At 39.2% G+C, this 27,254-nt stretch overlaps 1 protein-coding gene across 6 annotated transcripts in view; it reads right to left on the reverse strand.

The window, feature by feature from the left end:
- Nucleotides 1–25,655, reverse strand: part of RNF17 (ring finger protein 17) — a 111,893-nt gene extending 86,238 nt beyond the window's left edge. The window contains exons 1-8 of one of the 6 annotated variants that reach the window (XM_049701235.1): nucleotides 25,411–25,655; nucleotides 21,708–21,802; nucleotides 16,988–17,079; nucleotides 14,795–14,906; nucleotides 13,584–13,664; nucleotides 11,890–11,990; nucleotides 1,452–1,623; nucleotides 167–243 (exon numbers count right to left, since the gene is read on the reverse strand). In XM_049701235.1, coding sequence (XP_049557192.1) covers nucleotides 167–243; nucleotides 1,452–1,623; nucleotides 11,890–11,990; nucleotides 13,584–13,664; nucleotides 14,795–14,906; nucleotides 16,988–17,079; nucleotides 21,708–21,802; nucleotides 25,411–25,519 — 839 coding nt within the window. In that variant the 5' untranslated portion in view covers nucleotides 25,520–25,655. Of the gene's footprint in view, nucleotides 1–166; nucleotides 244–1,451; nucleotides 1,624–4,787; nucleotides 4,979–11,889; nucleotides 11,991–13,583; nucleotides 13,665–14,794; nucleotides 14,907–16,987; nucleotides 17,080–21,707; nucleotides 21,803–23,781; nucleotides 24,137–25,410 lie in introns of those variants that run through there. The other 5 variants (XM_049701234.1, XM_033409409.2, XM_049701236.1 and 2 more) reach the window with 5 other exon arrangements.
- Nucleotides 25,656–27,254: the final 1,599 nt, after the last annotated feature.

Below are 27,254 nucleotides of genomic sequence, written 5' to 3' on the forward strand. Positions count from 1 at the left end.
ACTTTCTAATTTATCACAAATTACACTTATTTTAATTTGGTTGCTAATTTGGGAAACATTTTTTGACCCAAATTTTCAATTTATAACTGCTTGTTATTTTAATAAATCTAGCCTAATACATTTTTATATTTAATTACCACGCTCTCCTGAATTATAACTTACTTACTTGGGAGAGTTCCTTAGTTTTAGAGAGCTGACTTGTGACAATTCGCTCTCAAATGTTAATTTCAAAGTCCAGATAATCTAAAATCAAAAGAGAAGTATCACTCATGTGCATTTTGCTTTGTTATAAATACCGTTGAAACAGAGTAAGATTTTAGAAAAAAAACTATACCCTTTAGGTATTTTCACTAATTAATGTGCTCAGGGTTTGATTTTAGGCAAGCAAAGGGAGGGATGCAAATAAGAGTTTATGAATTTTTCCCCAAAAGAAATTTAAAATCTTTTGAAGATATGTATTAACAGATAACAAAAGACACTAGTTAATACATGGGATACAGCTACGTGATCAGGGAAAATTCTGATCAGATTCATTCTGCACCTGCACTGCTGTCCTCAAACGTTTCTCTTTTTTTTTTTTCCCCCATCTTCCTAATGCAGCTAACTAGGGTAAAGACCAAATTTTACTTTTTTTCACCTCCTAATGCCTCACATGTAATACACAGGAACTATTACTATTCTTAGAACTACAGCTGGAGGGAGGCCTGGTCAAGTAAGATGGTGGCAAACTCTTCTCCTTCAAAGTTCAAGACTCTGGAGGCAGGTAAACCAATGGCTTCTATTTTATATTTCAGTTCAATCCAAATATCTGATCATCTATGGGTAATGATGCCCTGAAGATTCAAAGACAACAGAGTAGGATCTACACCCCAAGGGAGCAAGACAGAAATCAGCAAAGAGGATCAATGGTTAACCCCATCCTGCCAAACGATCTCATAAGAAACATGTTTCTACTGCTGCCTAATTCTAGGCACATGATTAGATGACAGGGCAGAGTTGAATCACCTTGTCTCCTGAGGTGCACAGCTGGGGGGGCTGGGAGAAAAACCTAAATGGCATCTTGATAAGTTTCTAAGTCAAGAGTTGACAGTCATACCTAACTGTTTATAAAAAGAAAATAGTCCTATTTACTTTGCTACTTACTTGTCCTCATTTTTTACTCAACTGTCCTAGAAACAACTTTCGACTCAATGTCATCCTACATGTTCTCAGACTGTGTGTTATAAAGACTTTACTGCACCATTTCCCTAAGTGGTAAATAATAATAAAAGGCCAAACAAGTTTATTAATGTTTATCTTAGAATTCAAACACCTAAGAATTCTAAATTGATGCCAATGCAAATTAGGATAATCTGAAAAATAAATTCTTCTTAAGTCTTAAATATTATATTCCAAAGTAGGTAATATAAGCCACCACAGAAATAATTCACATTATGAATTGTTAAAACTACCTGATTCAGGTCACAGTATATTCTTAGAGAAGGTGTGGATTTTAATTCTCTTGCTATCTTCATAGCTGCATCCAAATCATTTTTTTTCACTTCAATATATCTTTTAGCCGTTATTATATTTGATAAGTAATCATCCGTATTTCTTACTACCTCTTCACACAGGTTCTTTTTCCTTCATTTAAGATAAAGTTATTTTTCAGTATTTCATAAACATTTTTATGAAAGTAAATTTAAAGTAACTCAACAGTATTGAAAAGGTAAATTCACTACTTTATGAACTTAAATAACATGGTTAATGAGGCATTCAACTGAACTGAAATCTATTACAGTTTTAAATTAATTAATTAATTAATTTTTGGCTGCGTTGGGTCTTCGTTGCTGTGCGCGGGCTTTCTCTAGTTGTGGTGAGCGGGGGCTACTCTTCGTTGCAGTGCACAGGCTTCTCATTGTGGTGGCTTCTCTTGTTGCGGAGCACGGGCTCTAGGTGGATGGGCTTCAGTAGTTGTGGCTCATGGGCTCTAGAGTGCAGCCTCAGTAGTTGTGGCACACGGGCTTAGTTGCTCTGCGGCATGTGGGATCTTCCCGGATCAGGGCTCGAACCCGTGTCCCCTGCATTGGCAGGAGGATTTTTAACCACTGTGTCACCAGGGAAGCCCAGAAATCTATTATAGTTGAAAGCTACATACGTATAACTAGAAAAAAGGTAAATTTTGTAGAAGGATACAGTTATCATGTCACAGATACAGCTGTCACAGAACTGCAGAGGTATGACAGACACTAGACGATTCTATCACTTTTAAAAGTAAGAGAGAAATCCTGGCTATCTTGCAGTCACTTGTGCCATTACAAAGACATATCTGTACTCATTTCTCACAAGGACCTATAGAATTTCATAAGCAGATACATATTACATGAATTTAAAATGAGACTTCAGGACTTCCCTGGTGGCACAGTGGTTAAGAATCCGCCTACTGGGCTTCCCTGGTGGCGCAGTGGTTCAGAGTCCGCCTGCCGATGCACGGGACACGGGTTCATGCCCTGGTCTGGGAAGATCCTGCATGCCACGGAGCGGCTAGGCCCGTGAGCCATGGCTGCTGTGCCTGCGCGTCCAGAGCCTGTGCTGCGCAACGGGAGAGGCCACAACAGTGAGAAGCCCGCGTACCGCAAAAAAAAAAAAAAAAAAAAAGAGAATCCACCTGCCAACGCAGGGGACATGGCTTCGATCCCTGTTCTGGGAAGATCCCACATGCCACAGAGCAACTAAGCCCGTGTGCCACAACTACTGAGCATCTGCACCTAGAGCCCATGCTCCACAACAAGAGAAGCCACCGCAATGAGAAGCCCGCACACCACAATGAAGAGTAGCCCCCGCTCGCCACAACTGGAGAACGCCCGCGCGGAACAATGAAGACCCAACACAGCCAAAAATTAAAAATAAATAAATTTATATAAAAAATAATGAGACTTTAAAATAGACTTCACCAAACCAAAACTTAGGTAGCGATTAACTATAATCTTCAAAGTAATCACTTACGAAGCTCACAGAGTTATTTCTACATTATTTGTGCCTCACTTCTCAAAAATTTTTCTGTCTACAGTGGAATTAATTATTATGGAAATTAAGATATTTTGACCAAAAATTATAGTGTCTAACTTGCTTATTCATCAAATAAAACGATTTCCTTAAAATCAAATCTGGCCTCAAAAAAGGAGAGTTTGCCACACTGAAGAGTAATAAGAATGTGACAAGGCTCTGAAGGTGAAGAAGTATTCCAAAAAACTTTTAGTAATTATATATATACTTTATGAAAATCATTTTTTTAGGGGTAAGTGGTCATTTTGATAAGTTCCAGATGATTCCTAAAAAAATCATGCCCAGGGAGTGATGTCAGCAAAATGGCAGACTAGGAAACTCTAAGCCCTCGTTCCCCAATGGAGATTTCAAATGAGAGCCAAAGACTGGTTAAAACAATCTTATAGGACTCTGGGAAGTGGACAAAGGTATACAGCAATGCAGCAAATGTGCAACTGAGAGAAACCCACAGTCAAATCAGTAGGAAATTTCATTTCTTGACCCCGCCCAGACCCCTGCTCAGCGTGGTGCAGTCCTGGTCTGGAGACAGCAGCGCAGTTCCCAACACTTTCCCTCCGAAGGGGCCGCAGCAAACCTTATTCGCAACGTCCTCATTTGTCTGGAGGCTGCCTGAAAAGCTGTTTTACCTAATGTGGAACTCAGGCAGCAAGAGAAAGTGGGCTGGGAAGGCTGCAGAGAGACTAACAGCTACAGGTGCTCTGGCAGCAGAGACCACAGATACAGACACACAACAGCCCGCCTGAGGCTCAAAGGAGAAGCTGGGGTGAGATGCTTTAGGAAATTAAGACATTGTAAAGAGCTAAGAATACAAAGGAGTCAAACAAGCCATACTCATGCAAGATACATGTTCAGAGAAGACCTCAAAGTACCTTAAGCCTTCACCCAGGCTGATCCAAAAACTCAGCTGCACAGGCAAACAGTCTACAAAGACTGGGAGAGGTGGCTGTTTTTGCAAATGCCCAATTCTCTTTTTCAAAACAATTTTAACTTAAAAAATTTTATTTTAAAAAACTGAGGTATGTTGACATATGACATTGTGCTAATTTCAGCGTACAGCATTATGAACTGATAATTGCATATACTGCAAAATGTCCAGCTGCCATCCACCACCACAGTTACAGAGTTCTCTCGTGACAAGGACGTTCAAGACCTGCTCTCTTAGTGGCTCTCAAATACGTGACACCATGCTAGTAACTGCGGCCGCACGCTCTGCGCCGCACCCTCACGACACACTTATTTTGTAACTGGGAGGCGGCACCTCCTGCCTCCTTTCACCCACCTCGTCCACCCCTGTCTCCACCTCTAGCAGCCACCAATCTGTTCTCCACATCTAGGGCCTGACAGGATTCCCTTCTTTTTAATGGCTGTGTGATATTCCATTGCATACAAAGACATCTATGTGTGTGTGTGTGTGTGTGTGTACACACACCCACACACCCCACATCTTCTTTAAACATTCATCCATTGATGGACTTTTAGGTTGTTTCCTTATCTTGGCTATTGTAAATAATGCTGCATTGATCACAGGGGTGCATATATCTTTTCGAATTAGTGTGTTTATTTTCTTCGAATAAATACCCAGAATTAGAATTAGTGGATTCTTAATTTTTTGAAGAACCTCCATATGTTTTCCATAGTGGCTGCAGCAATTTACATACTCAACAATACACAAGGGTTTGCATTTCTCCACACCTTTGCTACCATTTGTTATCTCCTGTATTTTCAAGAATAGCCATACTAACAGGTATGAGATGATATCTCATTGTGGTTTTCATTTGCATTTTCCTGATGATTAGTGACGTTGAGCACCTTTTCAGGTACCCATTGGCCAGGTGTATGTCTTCGTTGGAAAAATGTCTATTCAGTCCCTCTGTCCATTTTTAAATCAGATCGTTTGGGGTTTTTTGCAAAAGGGACTCCTTCAGGTTAAAATGAAAGAGATCAACATCTCTGGAAAAGGTAAATACATGGGCAAATACAAAATGTATTATTATTGTAATTTTGGTTTATGACTCCTCTATATTTTCCACAGCATTTACAGAATACATAAAATGATTATAAAGCTATGTCAATGGATACACAACGTATAAAGATGCAACTGTGACAACAAAACATAAAGAAGGGGTGGAAATGTAAAGTAGAGGTTTTGTATGCAGTTCAGTTGTGCTGGCTTCAATTCAAAATAGATGTGAGGATGTTATTTGTAATGCCCATGATAACCACACAAAAAACTAACTATAGAATATGCAAAAAAGAAATGAGAAGGGAATCAAAATGTGTCACCACCAAAAAAAAATCAAATAAACAGAAAAGAAGGTGGTAATAGAGGAAATGAATGTCAAAAAAAGCTATTAGACATATATAGAAGCCTGCACACCACAAAGAAGAATAAGCCCCGCTCACCCAACTAGAGAAAGCCCACGTGCAGCAACGAAGCCCTAACGCAGCCAAAAATAAAAATAAAAATTTTTTTAAAAGGCAGAGAGTGGAAGAAAAGTGAGTTGTTTTTTTAAATTTATTTTCGTCTGCGTTGGTTCTTTGTTGCTGTACGTGGACTCTCTCTAGTTGTGGTGAGTGGGGGCTACTCTTCGTTGTGGTGCACGGGCTTCTCATAACCGTGGCTTCTCTTGTTGCAGAGCACGGGCTCCAGGGGCCCGGGCTTCAGTATCTGCAGCACGCAGGCTCAGCAGTTGTGGCTCGTAGGCTCTAGAGCACAGGCTCAGTAGTTGTGGTATATGGGCTTAGCTGCTCCACGCCATGTGGGATCCTCCCGGACCAGGGCTCGAACCAGTGTCTCCTGCATTGGCAGGTGGATTCTTAACCACTGCACCACCAGAGAAGCCTGGGTTTTTTTTAATGACAGCATATAGTTAGGTCTATAAGAGACTCATTTTAGATCTAAAGACAAAGATAGGTTGAAAGTGAATGGATGGAAAGAGATATTCTATGCAAATAGTAACTGAAAGAGAGCTAGGGTGGCTATGCTAATTTCAGGCAAAATAGACACTAAGTCAAAAACCGTTACAAGACAAACAAGGACATTATAGACTGATAAAAGGGTCAATTCACCAATAAAACAATTATAAATACATATGTACCAAACATCAGAGGCCCAAAATATATGATGCAAACGTTGATGTAATAAAGGAGAAAGAGAGAGCTCTGTAAGTATAGGTGGAGACTTCAATATCCTACACTTCCAACTGTGGACAGAAAAACCATACAGAATATCAGTAAGGAAACAGACTACTTAAACAACATTGTAGACCAACTGGACCTAACATACAAACACTCCACCCAGGGTTTCCCTGGTGGCGCAGTGGTTGAGAGTCCACCTGCCGATGCAGGGGACTTGGGTTCGTGCCCTGGTCCAGGAAAATCCCACATGCCGCGGAGCGGCTGGGCCCGTGAGCCATGGCCGCTGAGCCTGCGCATCCGGAGCCTGTGCTCCGCAACAGGAGAGGCCACAACAGCGAGAGACCCGCGTACTGCAAAAAACAAAAAAAACCAAAAAAAACCCACTCCACCCAATGACAGACAATACACATCTTCCTCAAGCATACATGGAGCACTCTCCATGTTAGACCACATATTAGGGCAAAAAGAACTCAATACATTTTAAAAGACTGAAAGTATACAAAGTATCTTTTCTGATCACAATGGAATAAAACTAGAAATCAATAATAGAAGGAAACTGGAAAATTCACAAATATGTGGAAATTAAATAACATACTACTAAACACAAATGGATCAAAGAAAAAAAAACAGAAGGAGAATATCTTGAGACAAACGAAAATGGAAAAACAAAGTATCAAAATTTATGGGATGCAGTGAAAGCAGAGCTAAAAGAGAAATATACAACTGTAAACACATTAAAAAAGGCATGGCAAACCAACAACCTAACTTTACACCTTAGGAACCGGAAAAGAACAAACTAAACCCAAAGCTAGCAGAAGGAAGGAGTAGTAAGATTAGAGTGGAAATAAGTATATAAATAGGATAAAATAGAGAAAAATCAAAGAAACCAAAAGGTGGTTCTTTGAGAAGATCAAAATTGACCACTTTCAGCTACACTATCTAGGAAAACAAGAGAAGAGCCAACTTACTAAAATCAAAAATAAAGTAGGCATAGGATGATCAATTTTACAGACAAAAAATATTTGAAAACAGTGCTGTGAATAACTGTATGCCAAGAAATTGGATAAGCTAGACGAAATGGACGAATTCCTAGAAACACACCACCTACCAACACTGAATCATGAAGAAACAGAAAATCTGAGCAGAGCAAAAAAAAGTAAGAAGATTGAATCAGTAATCAAAAGCTTCCCCAAAAAGAAAAGCCCTGGACTAGATGGCTTCACCAAAAATTTTATGAAGAATTAACACCAATCCTCCTCAAACTCTTCCAAAAAACTGAAGAGCCAGAAAAAACATTTCCTAACTTATTCTATGAGACCAGCATTGCCCTCATACCAAAGCCATATGAAAACACTATAAGAAAACTATAGATTAATGTCTCTTACAAGTATTAATGCAAAATCCTCAATAAAATACTACTAAATTGAATCAGCAGTATAGTGAAAGAATACCACATCATGTCAAGTGGGATTTATTCCCTGGAATGAAGGAAGCTTCAACATATGAATATCAATTAATGTTATACACCACATTAACAGAAACAAGTAAAATCCCCCCACAGGGTCCTTTCAAATGATAGAGAAAAAGGATGTGACGTTCTCAACACCTTTCAGGATAAAAACACTCAAATTAGGAATTGAGGGAAACTACATCAACATAATAAAGGCTATATAAGAAAAACTCACAGCTAACATTACATTCGATGATAGACTGACAGCTTTTCTTCTAAGAACGGTAGCAAGAAAAGGATGTGAGATTTTGCCATTGCTATTTAATATATCGTTGTCAGTTCTAGCCAGAGTAAATAGGCAAAAAAAAAGAAAGATATAAAAGCCATCCAAATTTACAAGAAGTTGGAAAATGATCTCTTTTTGCAGATGACATGATCTTATAGGTAAAGATGCCACAAAAATACTAGTAGGTCTAATAAACGAATTCAGCAGAGATGTAGGATGCAAAATGAACACAACAAAAAATCAGATGCATTTCTACACACTAACAATGAACAGTCCGAAAAGGAAATTAACAATTCATTTTACAACAGAATATAAAGAAGAATATACTCAGGAATAAACATAACCGAGGACGCAACAGACTTGTACACTTGTACGCTACACAACACTGCTGAAATTAAGGAAAACAAAATAAATGGAAAGATCTCCCATGTTCATGAACCAGAAGATTTAATACTGTTAAGATGTCAATACCCAAAGCAATCTACAATTCAAAGCCATCCCTATCAAAATCCCAATGATGTTTCATGTAGAATAGAAAAGCCCATCCTATAAGTCACATGAGATCTCAAGGGACCCTAAACTTCCAAAACAACCTTGAAAAAGAACAAAGTTGGAGAGCTCACACATCCTGATTTCAAAACTTGCTACAAAGCCACATTAAAACAGTGTGCTACTGCCACAAGGACAGACAGATTGACCAATGGAACAGAACAGAGAGCTCATAAATAAATCTTCACATATACGGTTCAGCTGAGTTTTGACAAGAGTGCCAAGACCATTCAATGGAGAAAAGACCGTCTTTTCAACAAATGGTGCTGGGAAAACTGGATATCCACATGGGAAAGAATAAGTTGGACCCTTTCCTTACACTATACACAAAAATTAGCTTAAAATGACTCAAAGACCTAAATGTAAGAGCTAAAACTATAAAACTCTTAGAAGAAAACACAGGGGGGAAAAGCTTCATGATGTTAGATTTGGCAATGATTTCTTGCATATGACATCAAAACACAGGCAACAAAAGAAAAAACAGATAAGCTGGACTTCATCAATTAAAAACTTTTTTGGATCAAAGAATGCTATCAAGAGAGTGAAAAGACAAGCCACAGAAGCAGTGTTTTCTTAGGTCAGTCTTCCAAGTCAAAAGAAATAAAAGCAAAAATAAACAAATAGGACCTAATCAAACTTACAAGCTTTTGCACAGCAAAAGAAGCCATAAACAAGACAACAAAAGACAACCTACGGACTGGGAGAAAATATTTGCAAACGATGTGATCAACAGAGGCTTAATGTCCAAAATATACAAGCAGCTCATACAGCTCAATATCTAAAAAAAAAAAAACCAATCAAAAAATGGACAAAAGACCTAAATGGACATTTCTCCAAAGAGGACGGTCATACAGATGGTCAACAGGCATATGAAGAGATACTCAACATCACTGATTATTAGAAAAATGCAAATCAAAACTACAATGAGGTATCACTTCACATGGGTCAGCATGGCCATCATCAAAAAGTCTACAAATAATAAATGCTGGAGAGGCTGTGGAGAAAAGGGAACCCTCCTACACCGTTGGTGGGGATGGAAATTGATACAGCCACTATGAAGAACAGTACGGAGGTTCCTTAAAAAACTAAAAATAGGGGCTTCCCTGGTGGCGCAGTGGTTGAGAGTGGTTGCCTGCCGATGCACGGGACGCGGGTTCGTGCCCCAGTCTGGGAAGATCCCACATGCCGTGGAGCGGCTGGGCCCGTGAGCCATGGCCGCTGAGCCTGCGCGTCCGGAGCCTGTGCTCCGCAACAGGAGAGGCCACAACAGTGAGAGGCCCGCGTACCGCAAAAAAAAAAAAAAAAAAAAAAAAACCCCTAAAAGTAGAGTTACCATATGATCCAGCAATCCCACTCCTGGGAACATATCTGGAAAAGACGAAAACTCTAATTCAAAAAGACACATGCACCTCAATGTTCACAGAAGCACTATTTACAATAGTCAAGACACGGAAGCAACCTAAGTGTCCAACAGATGAATGGATAAAGAAGATGTGATATATGTATATGATGGAATACGACTCAGCCATAAAGAAGCATGAAATAATGCCATTTGCAGCAACATGGATGGACCTAGAGAATATTATACTTAGTGAAGTCAGAGAAAGACAAATATCATATATCACTTTTATGTGGAATCTAAAAAATAATATAAATGAACTTACTTACAAAACAGAAACAGACTCATAGACATAGAAAACAATCTTATGGTACCAAAGGGTAAAAGGAGGGAGGGATAAATTAGGAGGTTGGGATTATCAGATACACATTACCCTATATAAAGCAGATAAACAACAAGGACCTACTGTACAGCACAGGGAACCCTATTCAGTATCTTGTAATAACCTATAATGGAAAAGTATCTGAAAAAGAATACATGTATGTGTAAATGAATCACTCTGCTGTACACCTGAAACTAACTCAATATTGTAAATCAACTATACTCCAACAAAAAACTTTTTTAAAAAACACAAACAAAAGGTAAGACACAGAAAGAGAGAGAATATCTGAAAATGATGTACCTGATAAAGGACTAAAATCCACAATGTATAAAGAACTCCTACTCCAACCACAACAAAATAAATAATCCAAATCAAAATTGGGCAAAGGACTGGAATACATACCTATCCAGAGAAAATAAACAAATGGTCAATTAATAAGCACATGAAAAGATGTGCTCCACAACACCAGCCATTACGGAAATGTAAGTCAAATCCAAAAATGAGACATCACTTCACATTCTGAAAATGGCTCATCTTTTAAAAAAAAACAAATGTTGGTGAGGATGTGGAGAAATTGGAACCTTTGTGCACTGCTGGTGGGAATGTATCATGTGTGGCCACCATAGAATGCAGTTTGGCAGTCTTCAAAGAGTTAAACATAAAATTACCATATGCCACTAAACTGTACTTTTTTAATTTTAATTTTATTGGTGTATAGTTGATACTCAGTGTTGTGTTAGTTTCAGGTATACAGCAAAGTGATTCAGTTATACATATACATATATTCATTCTTTTTTAGATTCTTTTCTCGAAAAGGTTATCATAGAATATTTAGTACAGTTCCCTGTGCTATACAGTAGGTTCTTGTCGGTTATCTGTCTTATACAGTGTGTGTATGTTCATCTCAAGCTCCCGATTTACCCCTCCCCCCACCACTAAACTGTATTTTTAAATGCTTAAAAAGGTAAACTTCATTATGTATATTTACTACTTTTAAGAAGTATTTTTTAAATGCATGCACATGACCTATCACTTAAGTGTTATAATTAAATACCAAATGTGACATACCATCAGCATTGAGGAATAAAGAATATCAACTGATACATTCATAGTGTTGAGCATATGTTCTAGTCATCCTAATCAGACTAAAAAAAAGAACTAAGAGCCAAATAGGCAAGTACCATTTCTAAATATATTTATCACAACTTTTATGAGCCTGTCTCTTGAAATGCAAAGTGTGATCAAAGATTATTTGAGATCATATATATCAACTTTTTAAAAAGATTGGATATGTAACAGTATGGTATTTGTTTAGAAAAATCACTAGAGTATTATTTGCTCTGATGCAAATACCTAAAAAAAAGTGATGGAACTATCCACATGAAAATGTATGTTTGCATTTTCCCAAGTACGCTGAATTCTACAACAGGATTCAGAATTAGAAAGTATTTTTTTGTGCTAACTGCTTTAAGAAAGAAATTGTTTATTTTAATAGCTTTGGGACCAGAAGACAAATAGCCTAAATGAATAAATAAATAGTTCTTCATTTTGAGGCTGTAAACATCAGCCTGTAGGGACCACCCATTACCTTCCAAACTTGTTTAAAATTTACTAATTTCTTCAGTCTATACAAAGAAATAAAATGACAAGTTAATGTTAAAAGCTTCAGTTGCACTAAGTCTATATTTTTAACTTATTACCTGGAATCAAGAGAAGTGAAAAGCTGATCAAACTGTTTCTCCAGAACCTCTATAAGACTGACTGTCTCCTCTTTTGTTTGATTGTATATGTGTTCGAGCACCTGGGAAGAACATAATACAAAGACCTCATTTGGTATTTTTATTTTGTAGGAACTGTACTATTCAACATAATTTTTAAAGTAAAAGGTACTTTTTGGACTTTTCAAAATAACAACACAAGAGATCAGATAATAAAAGTAAGTCACAAGGTTAAACTTTAAATCCTGGTACTTGTCAACAAGATCACATCTTTGTTAGCACTCTGTACTGATAAATTAGCAAAAAGGCCTAGAAAATCCACCAAGTTTTCTAAAATTCGTATCACTTTTAATCAGTACAGGAAATGGATCATTTTGGATAGCTGAGTTTCTCTCTGGCAGGATTCCTTAAATTCATAAAAACTTAAAATATAATATTAGGGAATTCCCTGGCAGTCCACTGGTTAAGACTCTGCGGTCCCTGTACCAGGGCATGTGTTCAATCCCTGGTCAGGGAACTAAGATCCTGCATGCCGCGGCCAAAAAAAAAAAACTTTATACCTATATAAAATATTTTTTAAATACTTGAATTAAAATGTTGACTATTCTACATACTTCTTTATATATATATATATATATATATATATATATATATTTTTTTTTTTGCGGTATGTGGGCCTCTCACTGTTGTGGCCTCTCCCGTTGCCGGAGCACAGGCTCCGGACGCGCAGGCCCAGACGCTCCGCAGCATGTGGGATCCTCCCGGACCAGGGCACGAACCTGCGTCCCTAGCATCGGCAAGCGGACTACCAACCACTGAGCCACCAGGGAAGCCCTTCTTTATATTTTTAAACAAAGAATCATTGCTTGAGATCTTTCTTTTTTTCCTTTTAATTCTTCCTTTTTTGGAATGGGAACGTCTATCCTTTGCTTGCCCAACCAACGTATTTTAGAAGGAGATAATTTATTAGTTTCACACATTCAGATTGGAGAGGAATTTTGCCCCAGCATGAGTCATACCCTAAGTCTCACCCATACCTGATTTAGAAGATACTTAGATGAGATTTTGGACTTAGAGTTGATGCTGAAATAGGTTAAGAATTTTGGGGGTGTGAGATGTGCTGAATGTATTTTGCATGTGAGAAGGACATGAACCTGTTATGGGTTGAATTTTTACCCCCCTCCCAAATTCATCTGTTGAAGTCTTAAATTTCATTATCAGCTATAACTTTTTGAATGCCCTGGTTGTAAATTTGCCATTGCTAGGTTCAAGGAGCTTGCTGTTTGTCAATAAATGAGGGAGTCTCTCTCTTGGGTGATGAGGTAAGAAAGAAAAGAACATAAGACTCAGTGTAACAGTATACAGCCAAATAATGAGCAATGTTAGAAGGGTGATCTGCAATGCTTCCAAGACAAAATTCAGCTCGCAGCAAGCAGAAATGAGAGTTCCTTAATAGAGCTCCAATTTCAGTAGGCTGCTAGCACAACAATGCTAGGAGACTAATCCTAGCAGGCCATGAGAGTTTTCTATTCTTTTGTACGTTTCTCTCTCATTAGGTTATCATACTTAATAACTCAGTGCTAAGCTCTACCTTCAGTGATGTTACATCTAAATACACACATTTAAAGAGAACATGCCTTAATTTATGATAGAATTTGATCATTCAGAATGCTTACTTTTATAGCAGTACTTAATTGTTCAAAATTTTTCCCTGCCACCTTCAATGCTTCATCAATTTCTTCCACAGTTTCAGTCTCCTAAGAAGGGGGAGGGGGACCACATACAAATACAAAATATAAAAACAGATGCTTAGATATACTGTATTAGTTGCAGAAACATCAAGCTACCGTTTTGGTTACAAAAGCAACATAGACAAATTACAGAAATCTGAAAACAAGCAACAAAGAACATTTTAGAGTTTTGGTGATAGCATTCCGGATTTCTTTTTTTAGCTATCTTTTTGAATAAATGGGATTATGTCCTATAAACATTTTGCAACTTAAAACTACCTGAAAATTTTATCGCGGCCATAAATAAATACATGTAAAAAGTAATAGTTTTTAAGAAAACAAGATTATGATTAGGCTACATTAAGATTTAAACACTGAAGATAGTGCTCTCTCCTCTCCCAGCCCACTAATGATCTCCTTAACAAAAAAACTTAATACTCCATTCAACTGCATTTTGGAATTTATTCTGTTTCTAACCTTCAATTAAAAGAATACATTATTTAAAGTCATCAAAAGTAGTAACTGGTACAATTCAAATCTTCCAACAACAATTACATCATCATCAACGAGTGCCATTAGGCCTTTTAGTTGTCATTAAAACAACTGGAAAATCACACTTAGAATTTAGAAACTTGTGGGACTTCCCTGGTTAAGACTTCGCCTTCCACTGCAGGGGGTGTGGTTTTGATCCCTGGTCGGGGAGCTAAGATCTCACATGCCTCGCAGCCAGAAAACCAAAACATAAAGCAGAAGCAATATTGTAACAAATTCAATAAAGACTTTAAAAATGGTCCACATCAAAAAAAATCTTAAAAAAGAAAAGAATTTAGAAACTTGTACTTTACACAAGTTTCACAGAATCTGAATTCAGTAACTAGGTTCAAAGGGAAGCAGCTACATACAGGTAAATATCAAGAGCACTAACAGAGTTGGTCAAAGGTAGAATGGGCTGCCTTGGGAAGAAAAGAGAATTGTTGAGACATAGTTTAGAATAAAACAAGAGATTCATGCAAGGAGTGTAGGTTTACCTCTGTTACCTTTAAGCTTCCAAAACAATCTATAATTATAGGACCCTTGAGAGGAGAGGAAAGTTAAGCTACCAGAGAAAAGTAAAAATGTTTGGCCTCATCTCACTTCATGAATTACATTTTTCATACCTCTATTACAGTTGATGGGTACAAAACAGTCCCGTGTGTGGAGGTTGAATGTTCTAAACCAACAGTTAGTAGATCAGCAGTCTTTTTAAAGTCCTGAGAACAATTCTTCATCCTGGAAAAATGTCAAGTACATTATTTTAAGTATCAACATTTATATAATGATTTACATCTTCTATTCTGATTTTTACCCCTATCAAAAATAATTCTGGGCTTCCCTGTTGGTGCAGTGGTTGAGAGTCTGCCTGCCAATGCAGGGGACATGGGTTCGTGCCCCGGTCTGGGAAGATCCCACATGCCGCGGAGCGGCTAGGCCTGTGGGCCATGGCTGCTGAGCCTGCGCGTCTGGAGCCTGTGCTCCGCAACAGGAGAGGCCACAACAGTGAGAGGCCCACGTACCGCAAAAAAAAAAAAATAATTCTTATGATGACTTATAAGAACACTTACAGTGGGTTCTCAATTATCTATGATATGCAAAGAGAGGAAAACCATGACTAAATACGCTTTCACATAAAACAATTTTAATCAAGAATTCAACTTCTCAACAAATTCCTAAAAATAACAGTTTACAGTATAAATTGTGCTTTAATTTCCTAATCATCTCTCCTTCCCGGATATTTTTTGGTAGAGATGTTGGTAATCATTGAACTGTCCTAAGCTCAATTAAAGTATTTATACACACAAATGCCAGCTATTAAAAAATGTACTTATAGGCCTGCCTTATGTACATAAAGGTAATGAATTTACTAGGCAAGTTAATTTCAACGGAAGAGTAAGCTGCATTTTTTGTCTACAGATGCTAGAATTTCGGCCTATTTTTATCTTTATATCCCTATGTTGGCTGGCACACAGTAAGCACTCAGTGTTTGCTGAATAAGTTAATCATAAGCCTATAATAGTTTATTATGATTAAATGTTCCTCTCATAGAATAATACACTAAGTAATTTTTAAACATTCAATTACTTTAAAAAGTGGATATTCATGTTCTTGAAAACATATGTGAATGCATTAGCCATAAGGAGTCCATCATTCAATTCCTGTTTCAAAATATTAAAGACAAATCAGGAAGGAAATACATCATGTATCAAGGAATACTTCTATTTTAAAATATATGACTATTTGAACCAAACTCTACTGGAATTAGGAAATAGGAGTTTCTAACGTAAGTACACTTGACATGGAGAACTAATTAAAAAATGGCAATTTGGAAAAAAAATGGGGTACCTAAAACAGATTCATCTACTTCTGAAAGTAAAACTTTACTTTGCAACTGTATTTGACATTACACATACCTAGACAAAAGTACAATCAGACTTGACTTGCATGATGGTTAAAAAGTAAGGAAGTTTCACATATAAGTCCAGATTTCTATTTTGTCTTGGAAAAGAAAAGGATAATCTGGGACCACTGGGATGGTCTCAACACACAGCTCCAGTGACTGGCTGGAGCTGAGCAGGGGCTCCCTCCTCTGGAGCGGGTGCACAATCTTTACTGCCCTTTTAAAGTCGGTCTCCCTCACACAGTAAGTCATCTGCTAGATATGTAGGTGTTCCTATATGTTATGACTCACACAGAGCCACAAAGATTCCTAAATATTTATTCTAATCACTCTACTCAGAGCTTATGGAGGAAGTGACTGATGGAATACAAATAGAGGAGCTGGGAGCAGTACCTGCATACAATAAGCCTGAGTGCTACCGCTGGTTCTATCAATACCCAGTTGCCAGACTTTAGCTAACTGCTTTTAGTACCCAAAGAAATAACTCTTCTGTTGGTTTCTAAGCACCCATTTAAATCTGGACAGAGAAACTGCAGCAGTAATGTGAAAAGTCATGACTGCTAGCCTAAAGGATTTTGGATTTTATTTGGACAGGCAATGAAGAACCACAGAACAGGAAAGAGTCTGGAAGAGCTAAAGGTAGGCAAAAGAGACTAAAACAATTAAACAGAGTGTAAAAATGGTAATCTTGCATTCTTTCTTTTGCCTCACTTTAAATAAGGACAAACTAATGCTGCTTCTTTAGGGGCTGGATTCCCATTTTATTAACAGCTCAAATTATAAACTTAAAGAGCTCTCTGTAAACAATGGGTTAGAAACACTAATCTAAGAATGACCTTTAATCAATAATTCTAAAATAACTCTTTCAGAAACATACTGAACTTTAAATACTAAAATAAGTGCACATGGAACATACTTTTTAGGCTGAAGTTTTTCCATAAAAGAATCTTCTTTAATACATCCATCTATTGGGCAGTATTCTTGTTCTGTATTTATAGTTGAAACAACCTTAGGACAAAAGATTAAAAACAAAAAAACAGAAAGTCATTCAATAAATTCTGTTTATCCAGAATTCAAAAAACTAGTGAGCCATTCATAGATAAATGAAAAGATCCTTAAATCCTCTTTAAATCAAAGAAAAATTGTACTTATGTGATATTTTTATCCTATTTTAATTTTTGAGGAAATCAGTAATTTGACAGCTATTAATTAAACAGAACATTAAAATACCACACTTATAAAGGAAATACTTGGAACATTACTTTAAAAATTTACTGTAAAAATTTTACAATGCTATCTTAAGGTATGTTCAAAACTCTAAAATACTTGGGGATAACTTTAATAAGAAAAATATAAGCCCTAAGAAAAGAAAACCAAAAAAACTTATTGGGTATCATAAAACAAAAACTGAATAAATGGCAAATTATGTTATGTTCCTGAAGACAAAGATTTAATACCCTAAAATACATCTAATATAAAATTAATATAATCCTAAAGTTCATATGGAAAATATAATGTGTAAGAATTACAAAAATTTTAATATACCAGGTATAAATGGACCTACACAGTTCAAACCTGAGTTGTCTAAGGGTCAACTGTAAATGAACAGAACAAAGCCCTGAAACAGATCCTCATATACAGGGAACTTCATACAGCCTATAAATGGCATTTCCATTAAACAGACGAAGCATTATTCAATAAATCATGTGGGAAAGCCAGCGAATCATTCTGAAGAAGAAAGTTACATACCCACCTTACATCATATAAAACAGAAAGAGATTTAATATGCACCTTTTTAAAATACTTATACTTCAATACTTATATAAGTATTGAAAAAAATAAATATGTATAACTCTGAGATGAAAAGTCTGCCTAATCAAAGAAAACTTAGAAGCCATGAAGGAGGGGGGAAAAAACAACTGAAAAAGGAAACATTTCTGAATGGTTAAATGTAATAAAACTAAAAGTGAAAAACTGGGAGAAAATATCAATAGTTAAAATACACAGAACGAAGTGTTAATATTTCTATCACATGAAGTATCCTTACAAGTTAGGAAAAAGACAATTCAAAAGGAAAATATGGAAAGGACCTGGAAGGATCTGTTAAAGATCCTCCCAGAAGAGCTGAGAAATCAACATATGAAAAATTGCTCAATTTCGCTAGCAATCAGGGATTTGCAATTTAAAACAAGCAGATACCCAATTTTTTGCCCATTAAATTGCCAAACATGTTTTTTAAAATGTGACAAACACCGATTTTTTTTTTTTAAGACACAGAAATTAACAGAACCTGCTGATGGGATTTCTTTTTGGTGGGAGTGGGTTTGAGGAATTATGCAAAAATATAGTGAAAGAATTTGAAAACCACCTAAGTGTTTTTGATAAAGAGATATTACAGCACTTATGTACCAGGGTTTATTATGCAGCCATTAAAAGTAACGTAGGAGGGCTTCCCCGGTGGCACAGTGGTTGAGAGTCCGCCTGCCAATGCAGGGGACGCAGGTTCGTGCCCCGGTCCGGGAAGATCCAACATGCCGTGGAGCGGCTAGGCCCATGAGCCATGGCCGCTGAGCCTGCGCGTCCGGAGCCTGTGCTCCGCAATGGGAGAGGCCACAACAGTGAGAGGCCCACATACCGCAAAAAAAAAAAAAGTAACGTAGGAGACGCTCATGAGGATAGGTTAATGCTGAGAGAAATAAAGCAGACTACTAAATGTTATAGTCTCCCATGTAAATACATATGTGTCTTTGGTGGGAAGAGGATGTCCTAGCAAGGTTTCAAGTATAACGTACCAAAGACAGTTATCTATTATTAGATAATTAGGAGAAAAGCATTACTTTAAAAACATCACATTGGATCAAATGTTATTTTTAAGCGCACACCCCAAAATTGGGGGCTAAAACCTTAATAATTTCTATCCACCTACTCATTTATGCCCCTTTGGCTGGTCATTTCATAGTAAGAAGTTAATGTTACCACCAGTAGATCTGATGCAGGACATTTCTCCCAGGAAATTTAAGAAAATATTAAATACAACTGATTTAAAAGATTTCAGTTAAAATTGTGTAAAGAGTCTTAACTTCTAATATATATAATAAAAATTTTCTCCCTGTTCCCCTAGCACAGCTTGTCACTTAAGTTTTATTTATGGTGGTGTTTTCGCTTGGTTGTTTTTTTCTACTTGTAAATGAAAAAATGCGGTCAAATTTAAACGGCATTTCTTCTATGGTTTCTGACTTCAGTGATATATTTAACAAGGCTTCGCCATCCAATATTACACAATTATCTATAGTCTCTTCTATTTTACATTTTCAATTTGCATGTTATTAACATTTCCAATCCACATGGGATTTTAATATATATTAATTACCTATTGATTGGATAAATTATCATTTCCTCATGGCCCAATATATTTTTGGACTCAGGTCTAAATTATCAATAAAATGCCAGTATTTTTGGAATGGTACCTAAGTATGATCCTATCCTTGAACAAAACCTGCCATATTGCTGTATGTAATTATAGAATGGTTATTATTAACCATTAATATCAATCAAAAGCAGAGAAGGGATGCTATAAAAAAAACCATACAAGTATAAAAGATAAAGACTGGGAGATAAATTCATATTCACCCAAACTCAAAAATAAGAACACAAGTATACCCATTAACCCTGAATGGAATCATTTTAGGCTTAAGCTTGAAATAATCAGCACTACCTAGGCCTTCAACATTAAAGATAAATTATAAATATGTCTAATGTGAATATAGGTACCTAAATCTTACTTTTTAGAGCAATGTACATTATTTAAAAATAATAAACTTCAATCCTGAAATAGTCTATAAATTCAGACTTTTCACTAATTTAGACTTGATTCTTCCATTATCTCTTATTCTAAATATAAGATATCAGGAAAAATCTAAACTTTAAAAACTAATAAAAGAGTGGTAACAATTTCAGGATGGTTTCTTGAAGGACTCAGCACAGGGGAAAAGGAGGGAAGGATGGGACAGATCACATATCCCCCAAAGTGAGAGTCGGAACTAGTCAAATGATACAAAATAGATTTGATACAACCCTAAAATCAAAAACCAATATTTGTAAATACACTATAAACACTTCATTAGATATTACCCAAAACACTAAAAATAATACAAGTATAGTGATTTAAGAGACCATTAAACACAAAGTCATTTGCCACAAAAGGCAAGAGGTTACCATTCTAATAAACTAGCTGTTTTTTGAATATCAGAACAGGATGGATATGAGCAGAGACAGTCCTGCCTCTTCCTTTTCCCTTCACACTCTTTACCCACCATAAAATTCAATGTGTCAGGGATACTCCATTTCAACCACAGGAGCTAAGTTCCCCTTTGCCTTAACTATGTAGCTAGCCACATCTGAGGAACCGACTGTCAAAAAAGAAAAGGGAAAGGGGACAGGAATTTCCCACAATAAAGGCCATGATTTGTGAAGTATGTAATTCCAAAACAGATGTTTTCTTATATGTAAATGTTTATGCTATAATTGAAACTTTCACAAATTATACATTTATGTTTATATACATATTATTATATATATTTTTATCACGTTTAACCTGCAAACTAGTTAATCCACACCTAAATAATCAAAGGTCGACTATAACACTTATTTTAAAGCTTGTAGAGAACTTTCACATAATTCAGATTTGACTCTTACAATCCTATGAGATAAAAAAAGCAGGTATTATTTCCATCTCACAAATAAGGACACTCAGCCTTAGGGTGACAGAACTAGGACTGCATTCCAGGTCTTCTTCCTCTATGTTAATTGTTTGCCACAGAAAACAATGGATACAAATCCCCAAACTCTGATCTCTCAAGTGGAACATTATGAATTTAGAGATTAAGACAACTTTCCAGGAACATACTATATAAACTGAGCAACATTTATATTTGTAGTAAACGCAAAGAATGGTCAGTAAATTTTATTTTAAATCCTTAATTTGTTCTCATTATTACCGGCGCACAGATTTTAGTGCAACTGTACTATTTTTAGCACTTCTGACGTTAACATTAGGCCATTGTTTGTCTTCTGTTTCGTTTTTGTTTTTTTACACATCTCCACAAATGTAAATTTGATGACATGCAAAGGTTGAGGGTCAGGGGAAAATTCAAAATTTGCTTGCATGGTACTGGTGTGGAAAAGGGGAGTAGAGATTTGGGGACTTCCCTGGCCGTCCAGTGGTTAAGACTGCACTTCCACTGCAGGGGTCGCAGGTTTGATCCCTGGTCAGGGAACTAAGATCCCACTCGCTGCGCGGCCCAAAAAAAGGGCAGGGGGTGTAGAGATTTGAAAGGAATATACTTCATTAAAATAAAAATAAATTAAACAATGAAATATTCCACAGAAATCTCCAGAGTCAAAATATGTAGGCTAATAAGTTTATGACCTTAACCTTGCATTCTTCTTGATCTCTTTGAACAATTATAAAATGGATGTGAAAAGCTTTACCTTTTGCTAGATTTCTTTACTTAAAAGACTCAGCAGCAAAAATGCAAGTTTCTAGTTCCTAACTAGAAATATGTTTTATTTCTTTAACATTTTTACCTTTAGCATTAGGCTGTAATGCATTCAGTGTGAAAGACAATAAAACTTACCTCACAATCAGGGCATGTAATTGTGCTGTATTCTTCAGTTATTAACAAGCACAGTTCACAAAAAGCATGTCCACATTGAAGTTCATGGTGGTGACCTATTGATGAAATTCTATTGTGAATTAAACTTCTCAGTTTGTCAACATTGAATATTCAGTATAATCAGGGGAGAAAATTAAAGGGAATTCTCTTGTATAGGAAAAGATATCTAGTTTAGTTAGAAATGGATGATTAAACAAAATTCAGGAGAAACAATACAACTCAGAAGGAGGGAGAAAAATCAGAAGAAAAAACAGGCAGAGCTATGTAGTATTGTTCGCCTTTCTTTATACAGTTATTTGGTACCTATAATACTTTGAATCTGCCATCTCTTATAATCATATAAAGTGCTCTGAGGTACTTCATTTTGACATTGTAAATTCCCAGCTAAGTAGGCTGGGAATATTTATTCAACCTAGAGATGGATAAACATTTTGGTGATCTGGGGTAAATGGTATAACCCAGACTCCAACCTAGTTCTGTTTCCAAGTCTAATGTTCTTTCTACCTGACCATACTTCCCTCTGCTAATTTATATTTCCCATCCTGTGAAGGGGACAGTGAGGGCCGACATGAGAAACTGGCAAAACCCCTCTCTTGAACAAAATAATGCCATTTGCAGCAACATGGATGGACCTAGAGATTGTCATACTGAGTGAAGTTAAGTCAGACACAGAAAGACAAATATCATATGATATTGCTTACATGTGCAATCTAAGAAAAAGGGTATAGGGACTTCTCTGGTAGCACACTGGTTAAGAATCCACCTGCCAATGCAGGAGACACGGGTTTGAGCCCTGGTCCAGGAAGATCCCACATGCCGCGGAGCAACTAAGCCCATGAGCCACAACTACTGAGCCTGCGCTCTAGAGTTCGCGAGCCACATTACTGAAACACGCGCGCCTAGAGCCTGTGCTCCGCAACGAGAAGCCACTGCAATGATTAGACCGCACACCGCAACGAAGAGTAGCCCCTGCTCACTGCAACTATAGAAAGCCCGTGCGCAGCAACGAAGACCCAACGCAGCCAAAAATAAATAAATAAACAGATTTATAAAAATAAATAAATAATAAAAATAAATTTAAAAAAAGGGTACATATGAACTTATTTGCAAAACAGAAGTAGAGTCATGGATGTAGAAAACAAACTTATGGTTACCAGGGGATGGGTGGGAGGGATAAATTGGGAGATTGTGATTGACATATGCACACTACTATATATAAAATAGATTAACTAATAAGAACCTGCTGTATAGCACAGGGAACTCTACTCAATACTCTGTAATGGCCTATACGGGAAAAGGATCTAAAAAAAATGAGCGGATGTGTGTATATGTTTAACTGATTCACTTTGCCGTACAACTGAAACTAACACAATATTGTAAATCAAATATACTCCAAAAAAAAAAGACACCCCCCCCCCACCTTAATGATTAAGACATTGGCAAAGACAGAAGCCAGGGCAGAAGTCAAATGCCACCACTGTCACACACACGACCCATATAAAGATCATTTTCACAAACTTAGCATGTATGAAGGGAAATACCATAATCCTGACTGAAAATCTAATACCAAGATTTTGATACTCTAAGCAGAACTTTATCATAATAAACATTATAGCTATGTCACTTCAAAAGGTTGTCATTTTAAAAGACTTCTCAAGAAAAAGGGAAAAGTAGCTAAATAAAGTTAGTCATCATTTACTATAAAATTATAGTGTTCCTGCTGATTTATATTATAATAATTGCATTCTTCTGATAAAAAAGAGCTTTCGTTTTTAAGCCAAGGAAACATCTTAAACTTTCTTACAACCAAGCTAAATTTTAAAGCTCTATTTAAATTCCAGAGATAATGTTACTAAAGAAATCAAAAGGCTTTTATAAGACTTCTGATACTGTACAAGTCGAGATAACGTGTGCTGCACTACAGCTTACAAAGCACTTTGACAATTCTACTTGCAGAGGCACCATCTTTCCAACTGAGTACTTCTCAGCACGACAATACAAATGTATGAAAGAACCAGCGATTTTACAAACGTACGTTCTAAAACTCTATTCTGCAGTACTACATCATTCAAATAATGGAGATGTTCTACGTAACAGCAGCGATCGAATTCCAGGCAGGAGAAACTTGCCTCTTCCCCCGGAAAACACACCAACTTTCTCTACACGCTCAGGTCTCCCAAGCGGAGTCCGTCCCGGAGAGACTGAGAAAACTGACTTTCGCTCTGCAAGTACAAAGATGTGACAGTCACACAGGGTGACGGTAAGGCTTTCTGGCAGCTCCAGGCGCTGACAGTCAACAACTCGCCCCGGCAGAAGCACAGCACTCTAAGGCCTGTTAGGTGCCGTTCAAGTAACCTGAACCTGTTTTCAGCGGAGGAGAGTCTCGGTGGGCGGGTCAAGAGCGCACGGTGCCCCCGACGGCCCAGGACGGAAGAACACGACGCACAAAAGTGACGCGCTACTTTCCAAACAACGCCTGAAGCAAACGGAGCAACACGCCCCCCGCCCCCGCCCGTTAATTTCAGGAACATTTCATTACCACAACAAGAGCCACACAAGAAAATCACGTGTCGTTGCTGCTTTACCACAGGATGTCGGCCAATTCCCACATCCCCCATTTCCCGAACCTGCGAACCGGTCGGTGAGGGAGGGGGCGGCGCAAGGTGTGGCGGTGGGGGGAGGAGGGGGCTGGAGTGGAGGGGGCGGGGGGTGAGGGGGCAGGGGGTGAGGCGGGGGCAGGGGTGGGGGTGAGGGTTGAGTGGAGGGGACAGGGGGCGGGTGAAGGGGGTTGGGGGAGTGGAAGGGGGTGGAGGGTAGGGGGTGGGGCGGGGGAGTGGAAGGGGGTGGAGGGTAGAGGGTGGGGCGGGGGAGTGGAAGGGGTGGAGGGTAGGGGGTGGGGCGGGGGAGTGGAAGGGGTGGAGGGTAGGGGGTGGGGCGGGGGAGTGGAAGGGGTGGAGGGTAGGGGGTGGGGCGGGGGAGTGGAAGGGGTGGGGGTGGGGCGGGGGAGTGGAAGGGGTGGAGGGTAGGGGGTGGGGCGGGGGAGTGGAAGGGGTGGAGGGTAGGGGGTGGGGCGGGGGAGTGGAAGGGGTGGAGGGTAGGGGGTGGGGCGGGGGAGTGGAAGGGGTGGAGGGTAGGGGGTGGGGCGGGGGAGTGGAAGGGGTGGAGGGTAGGGGGTGGGGCGGGGGAGTGGAAGGGGGTGGAGGGTAGGGGGTGGGGCGGGGAGTGGAAGGGTGGAGGGTAGGGGGTGGGGCGGGGGAGTGGAAGGGGTGGAGGGTAGGGGGTGGGGCGGGGGCGTGAGGGGGTTGAGTGGAGGGGGCAGGGGGTGAAGGGGAGGGGGTGGAGGGAGAGGGTGACGGGGGTGGAGGGGCAGGGGGTGAGGGGGTAGGGGGAGGGTAGGGTGGGGCGGGGGTGAGGGGGTGGAGGGGCCGAAGGGGGGGTGGGGCGGGGGTGTGAGGGGCGGGGGGGAGGGGGTGGAAGGGGGTGTGAGGGAGGGGTGAGGGCCGCACTCCAGGCCTCTGCGTCCCGACCTCGCAGGCGGCCTACGGACTCGGGCTCGGGGCCTGGGCTCCCCCGCTCTCTCTCGCCGCCGCGGCCACTGCCCACCAGCCTGTCTCTCGGCTCCCCCGCCGGCCGGCGGGCCGCGGGCTGACCCCCAGCCCCTCACCCGGAGCTCCGGACAACCTTCTTCCACACCGGCTGCACAGGGCCTCGGCGGCTCCCCAGGCCTGGCCCTTGCTCTCCACCTGCCCAAAACAGGACGCCGCGGCCTCCATCGTCGCCGCCTCGAATGTGAGGCCAGCGCCGCGTGCCGTCCCGGCGTCCCTCGCGGCAGTGGCCAATCACCGGAGGCGGCGGCTCCAGGGAGCCAATCGGCGGCGAGGAAGCTCCAGCCCTCCCTCCAGTCAGCCTGGGGCGGCCGGCTGCGGGAAGCGGTTTTTTTGTTTTACCCCCTGGAGCGTGAGAGACAAGGCCGCGTGGCCCTCGGGAAGCGTTTCATGACCCAACCACGCATTACTCACTATATTGCATTAGGCGTCGCGAGTAGCGAACGATCCTTTGTGTTGAAGTTGTCTTCCTTCCCTAGTGGGTCGTAGCGGCCTTAGTGGAGAAGCCAATCTAGCTACCCATAGGTGGGGAGATTTGGTTAACAATTTCAAACCAAAGGGGTGGTCATTATTACTAACAGTTGTCGACGCTAATGGTATATATACAAGGCCTTGTGCTGAGAAAGTTTGGGGCTGCTAAGAATTTATAAACTAACAGGTTCCTGCTTGAGAGGTATGTAGCCCTCTACCTAAAAGGGTAACTTCTACTAAGGCAGCTTGTATTAAATGCCAGAGGAAAGTTAGAGAAAATAATTGTCTGCGTTGTATGAAAAGCCTTCCTAGCGAATATGGGGTTTGCACTAGACCTTAAAACCTGGGTAGAACTTACAGAGGTAAACAGAAGAAATGAGGCATTCCAGGGAGAAAGAACCGTGTAAGCAAGGGAAAGTAGGTGGGAAATGCTGTGGCCTATTCGGAATTTATAGACCATTTGGCCAGAGTTTTAATTTCCTTAAAGTGAACTTTTTTGGAGAAGTATATTGGGGTCGAATTTTAAAGAGTCTTGAATGTTGGGCTAAGGAGTTTGGACTTACCCTTTAAGCAGTAGTGTCCTGGGGAAATCGAGTGAGCAAGGGATGAAGTAATCTGGTAGCAATTTGGCAAGTATATTGTGGATGAAGCACCTGGGGATGGCAGGGTGGCTTCAGCTGCTAAGAATAAACACCAGCACATAGGCTTCATTTTCTCTTTTTCCCTCTACATATTTTTGGAAATAGAAACAGAAGTATTCTGTTCAAAAGCTCACTCCTGGTTAATATTCCGAAATATGCAAACAGCTCATACATCTCAATATCATAAAACAAACAACGGAATTTAAAAAAATGGGCAGAAGACCTAAATAGACATTTCCAAAGCAGACATACAGATGGCTCACAAACACATGAAAAGATGCCCAACATTGCTAATTATTAGAGAAATGCAAATAAAAACCACAATGAGGAATTGTCTCGCGCCAGTCAGAATGGCCACCATCGAAAAGTCTAAATGCTGGAGAGGGTGTGGAGAAAAGGGAGCCCTCCTGCACTGTGGGTGGGAATGTAAATTGGTGCAGCCACTATGGAAAGCAGCATGGAGATTCCTTAAAAAACTAAAAAAAGAACTACCATATGGTCCACCTATTCCACTGCTGGGTATATATCTGGAAAAAATGAAAACTCTAGTTCAAGAAGTTATGTGCACCCCAATGTTCATAGCAGCACTATTTACAATAGCCAAGACGTGGCAGCAGCCCCTATGCTCATCAACAGACGATTGGCTTAAGATGATGTTGTCTATATATACAATGGACTATTACTCAGCCATAAAAAAGAATGAAATATTGTCATTTCCAGTAACGTGGATGGACCTAGAGAATATTATGCTTAGTGAAATAAGTCAAAGAAAGACAAATATCATGATATCA

The sequence above is a fragment of the Orcinus orca genome, chromosome 18, assembly GCF_937001465.1.
Source record: "Orcinus orca chromosome 18, mOrcOrc1.1, whole genome shotgun sequence".
In the NCBI taxonomy this organism is placed as follows: domain Eukaryota; kingdom Metazoa; phylum Chordata; class Mammalia; order Artiodactyla; family Delphinidae; genus Orcinus; species Orcinus orca.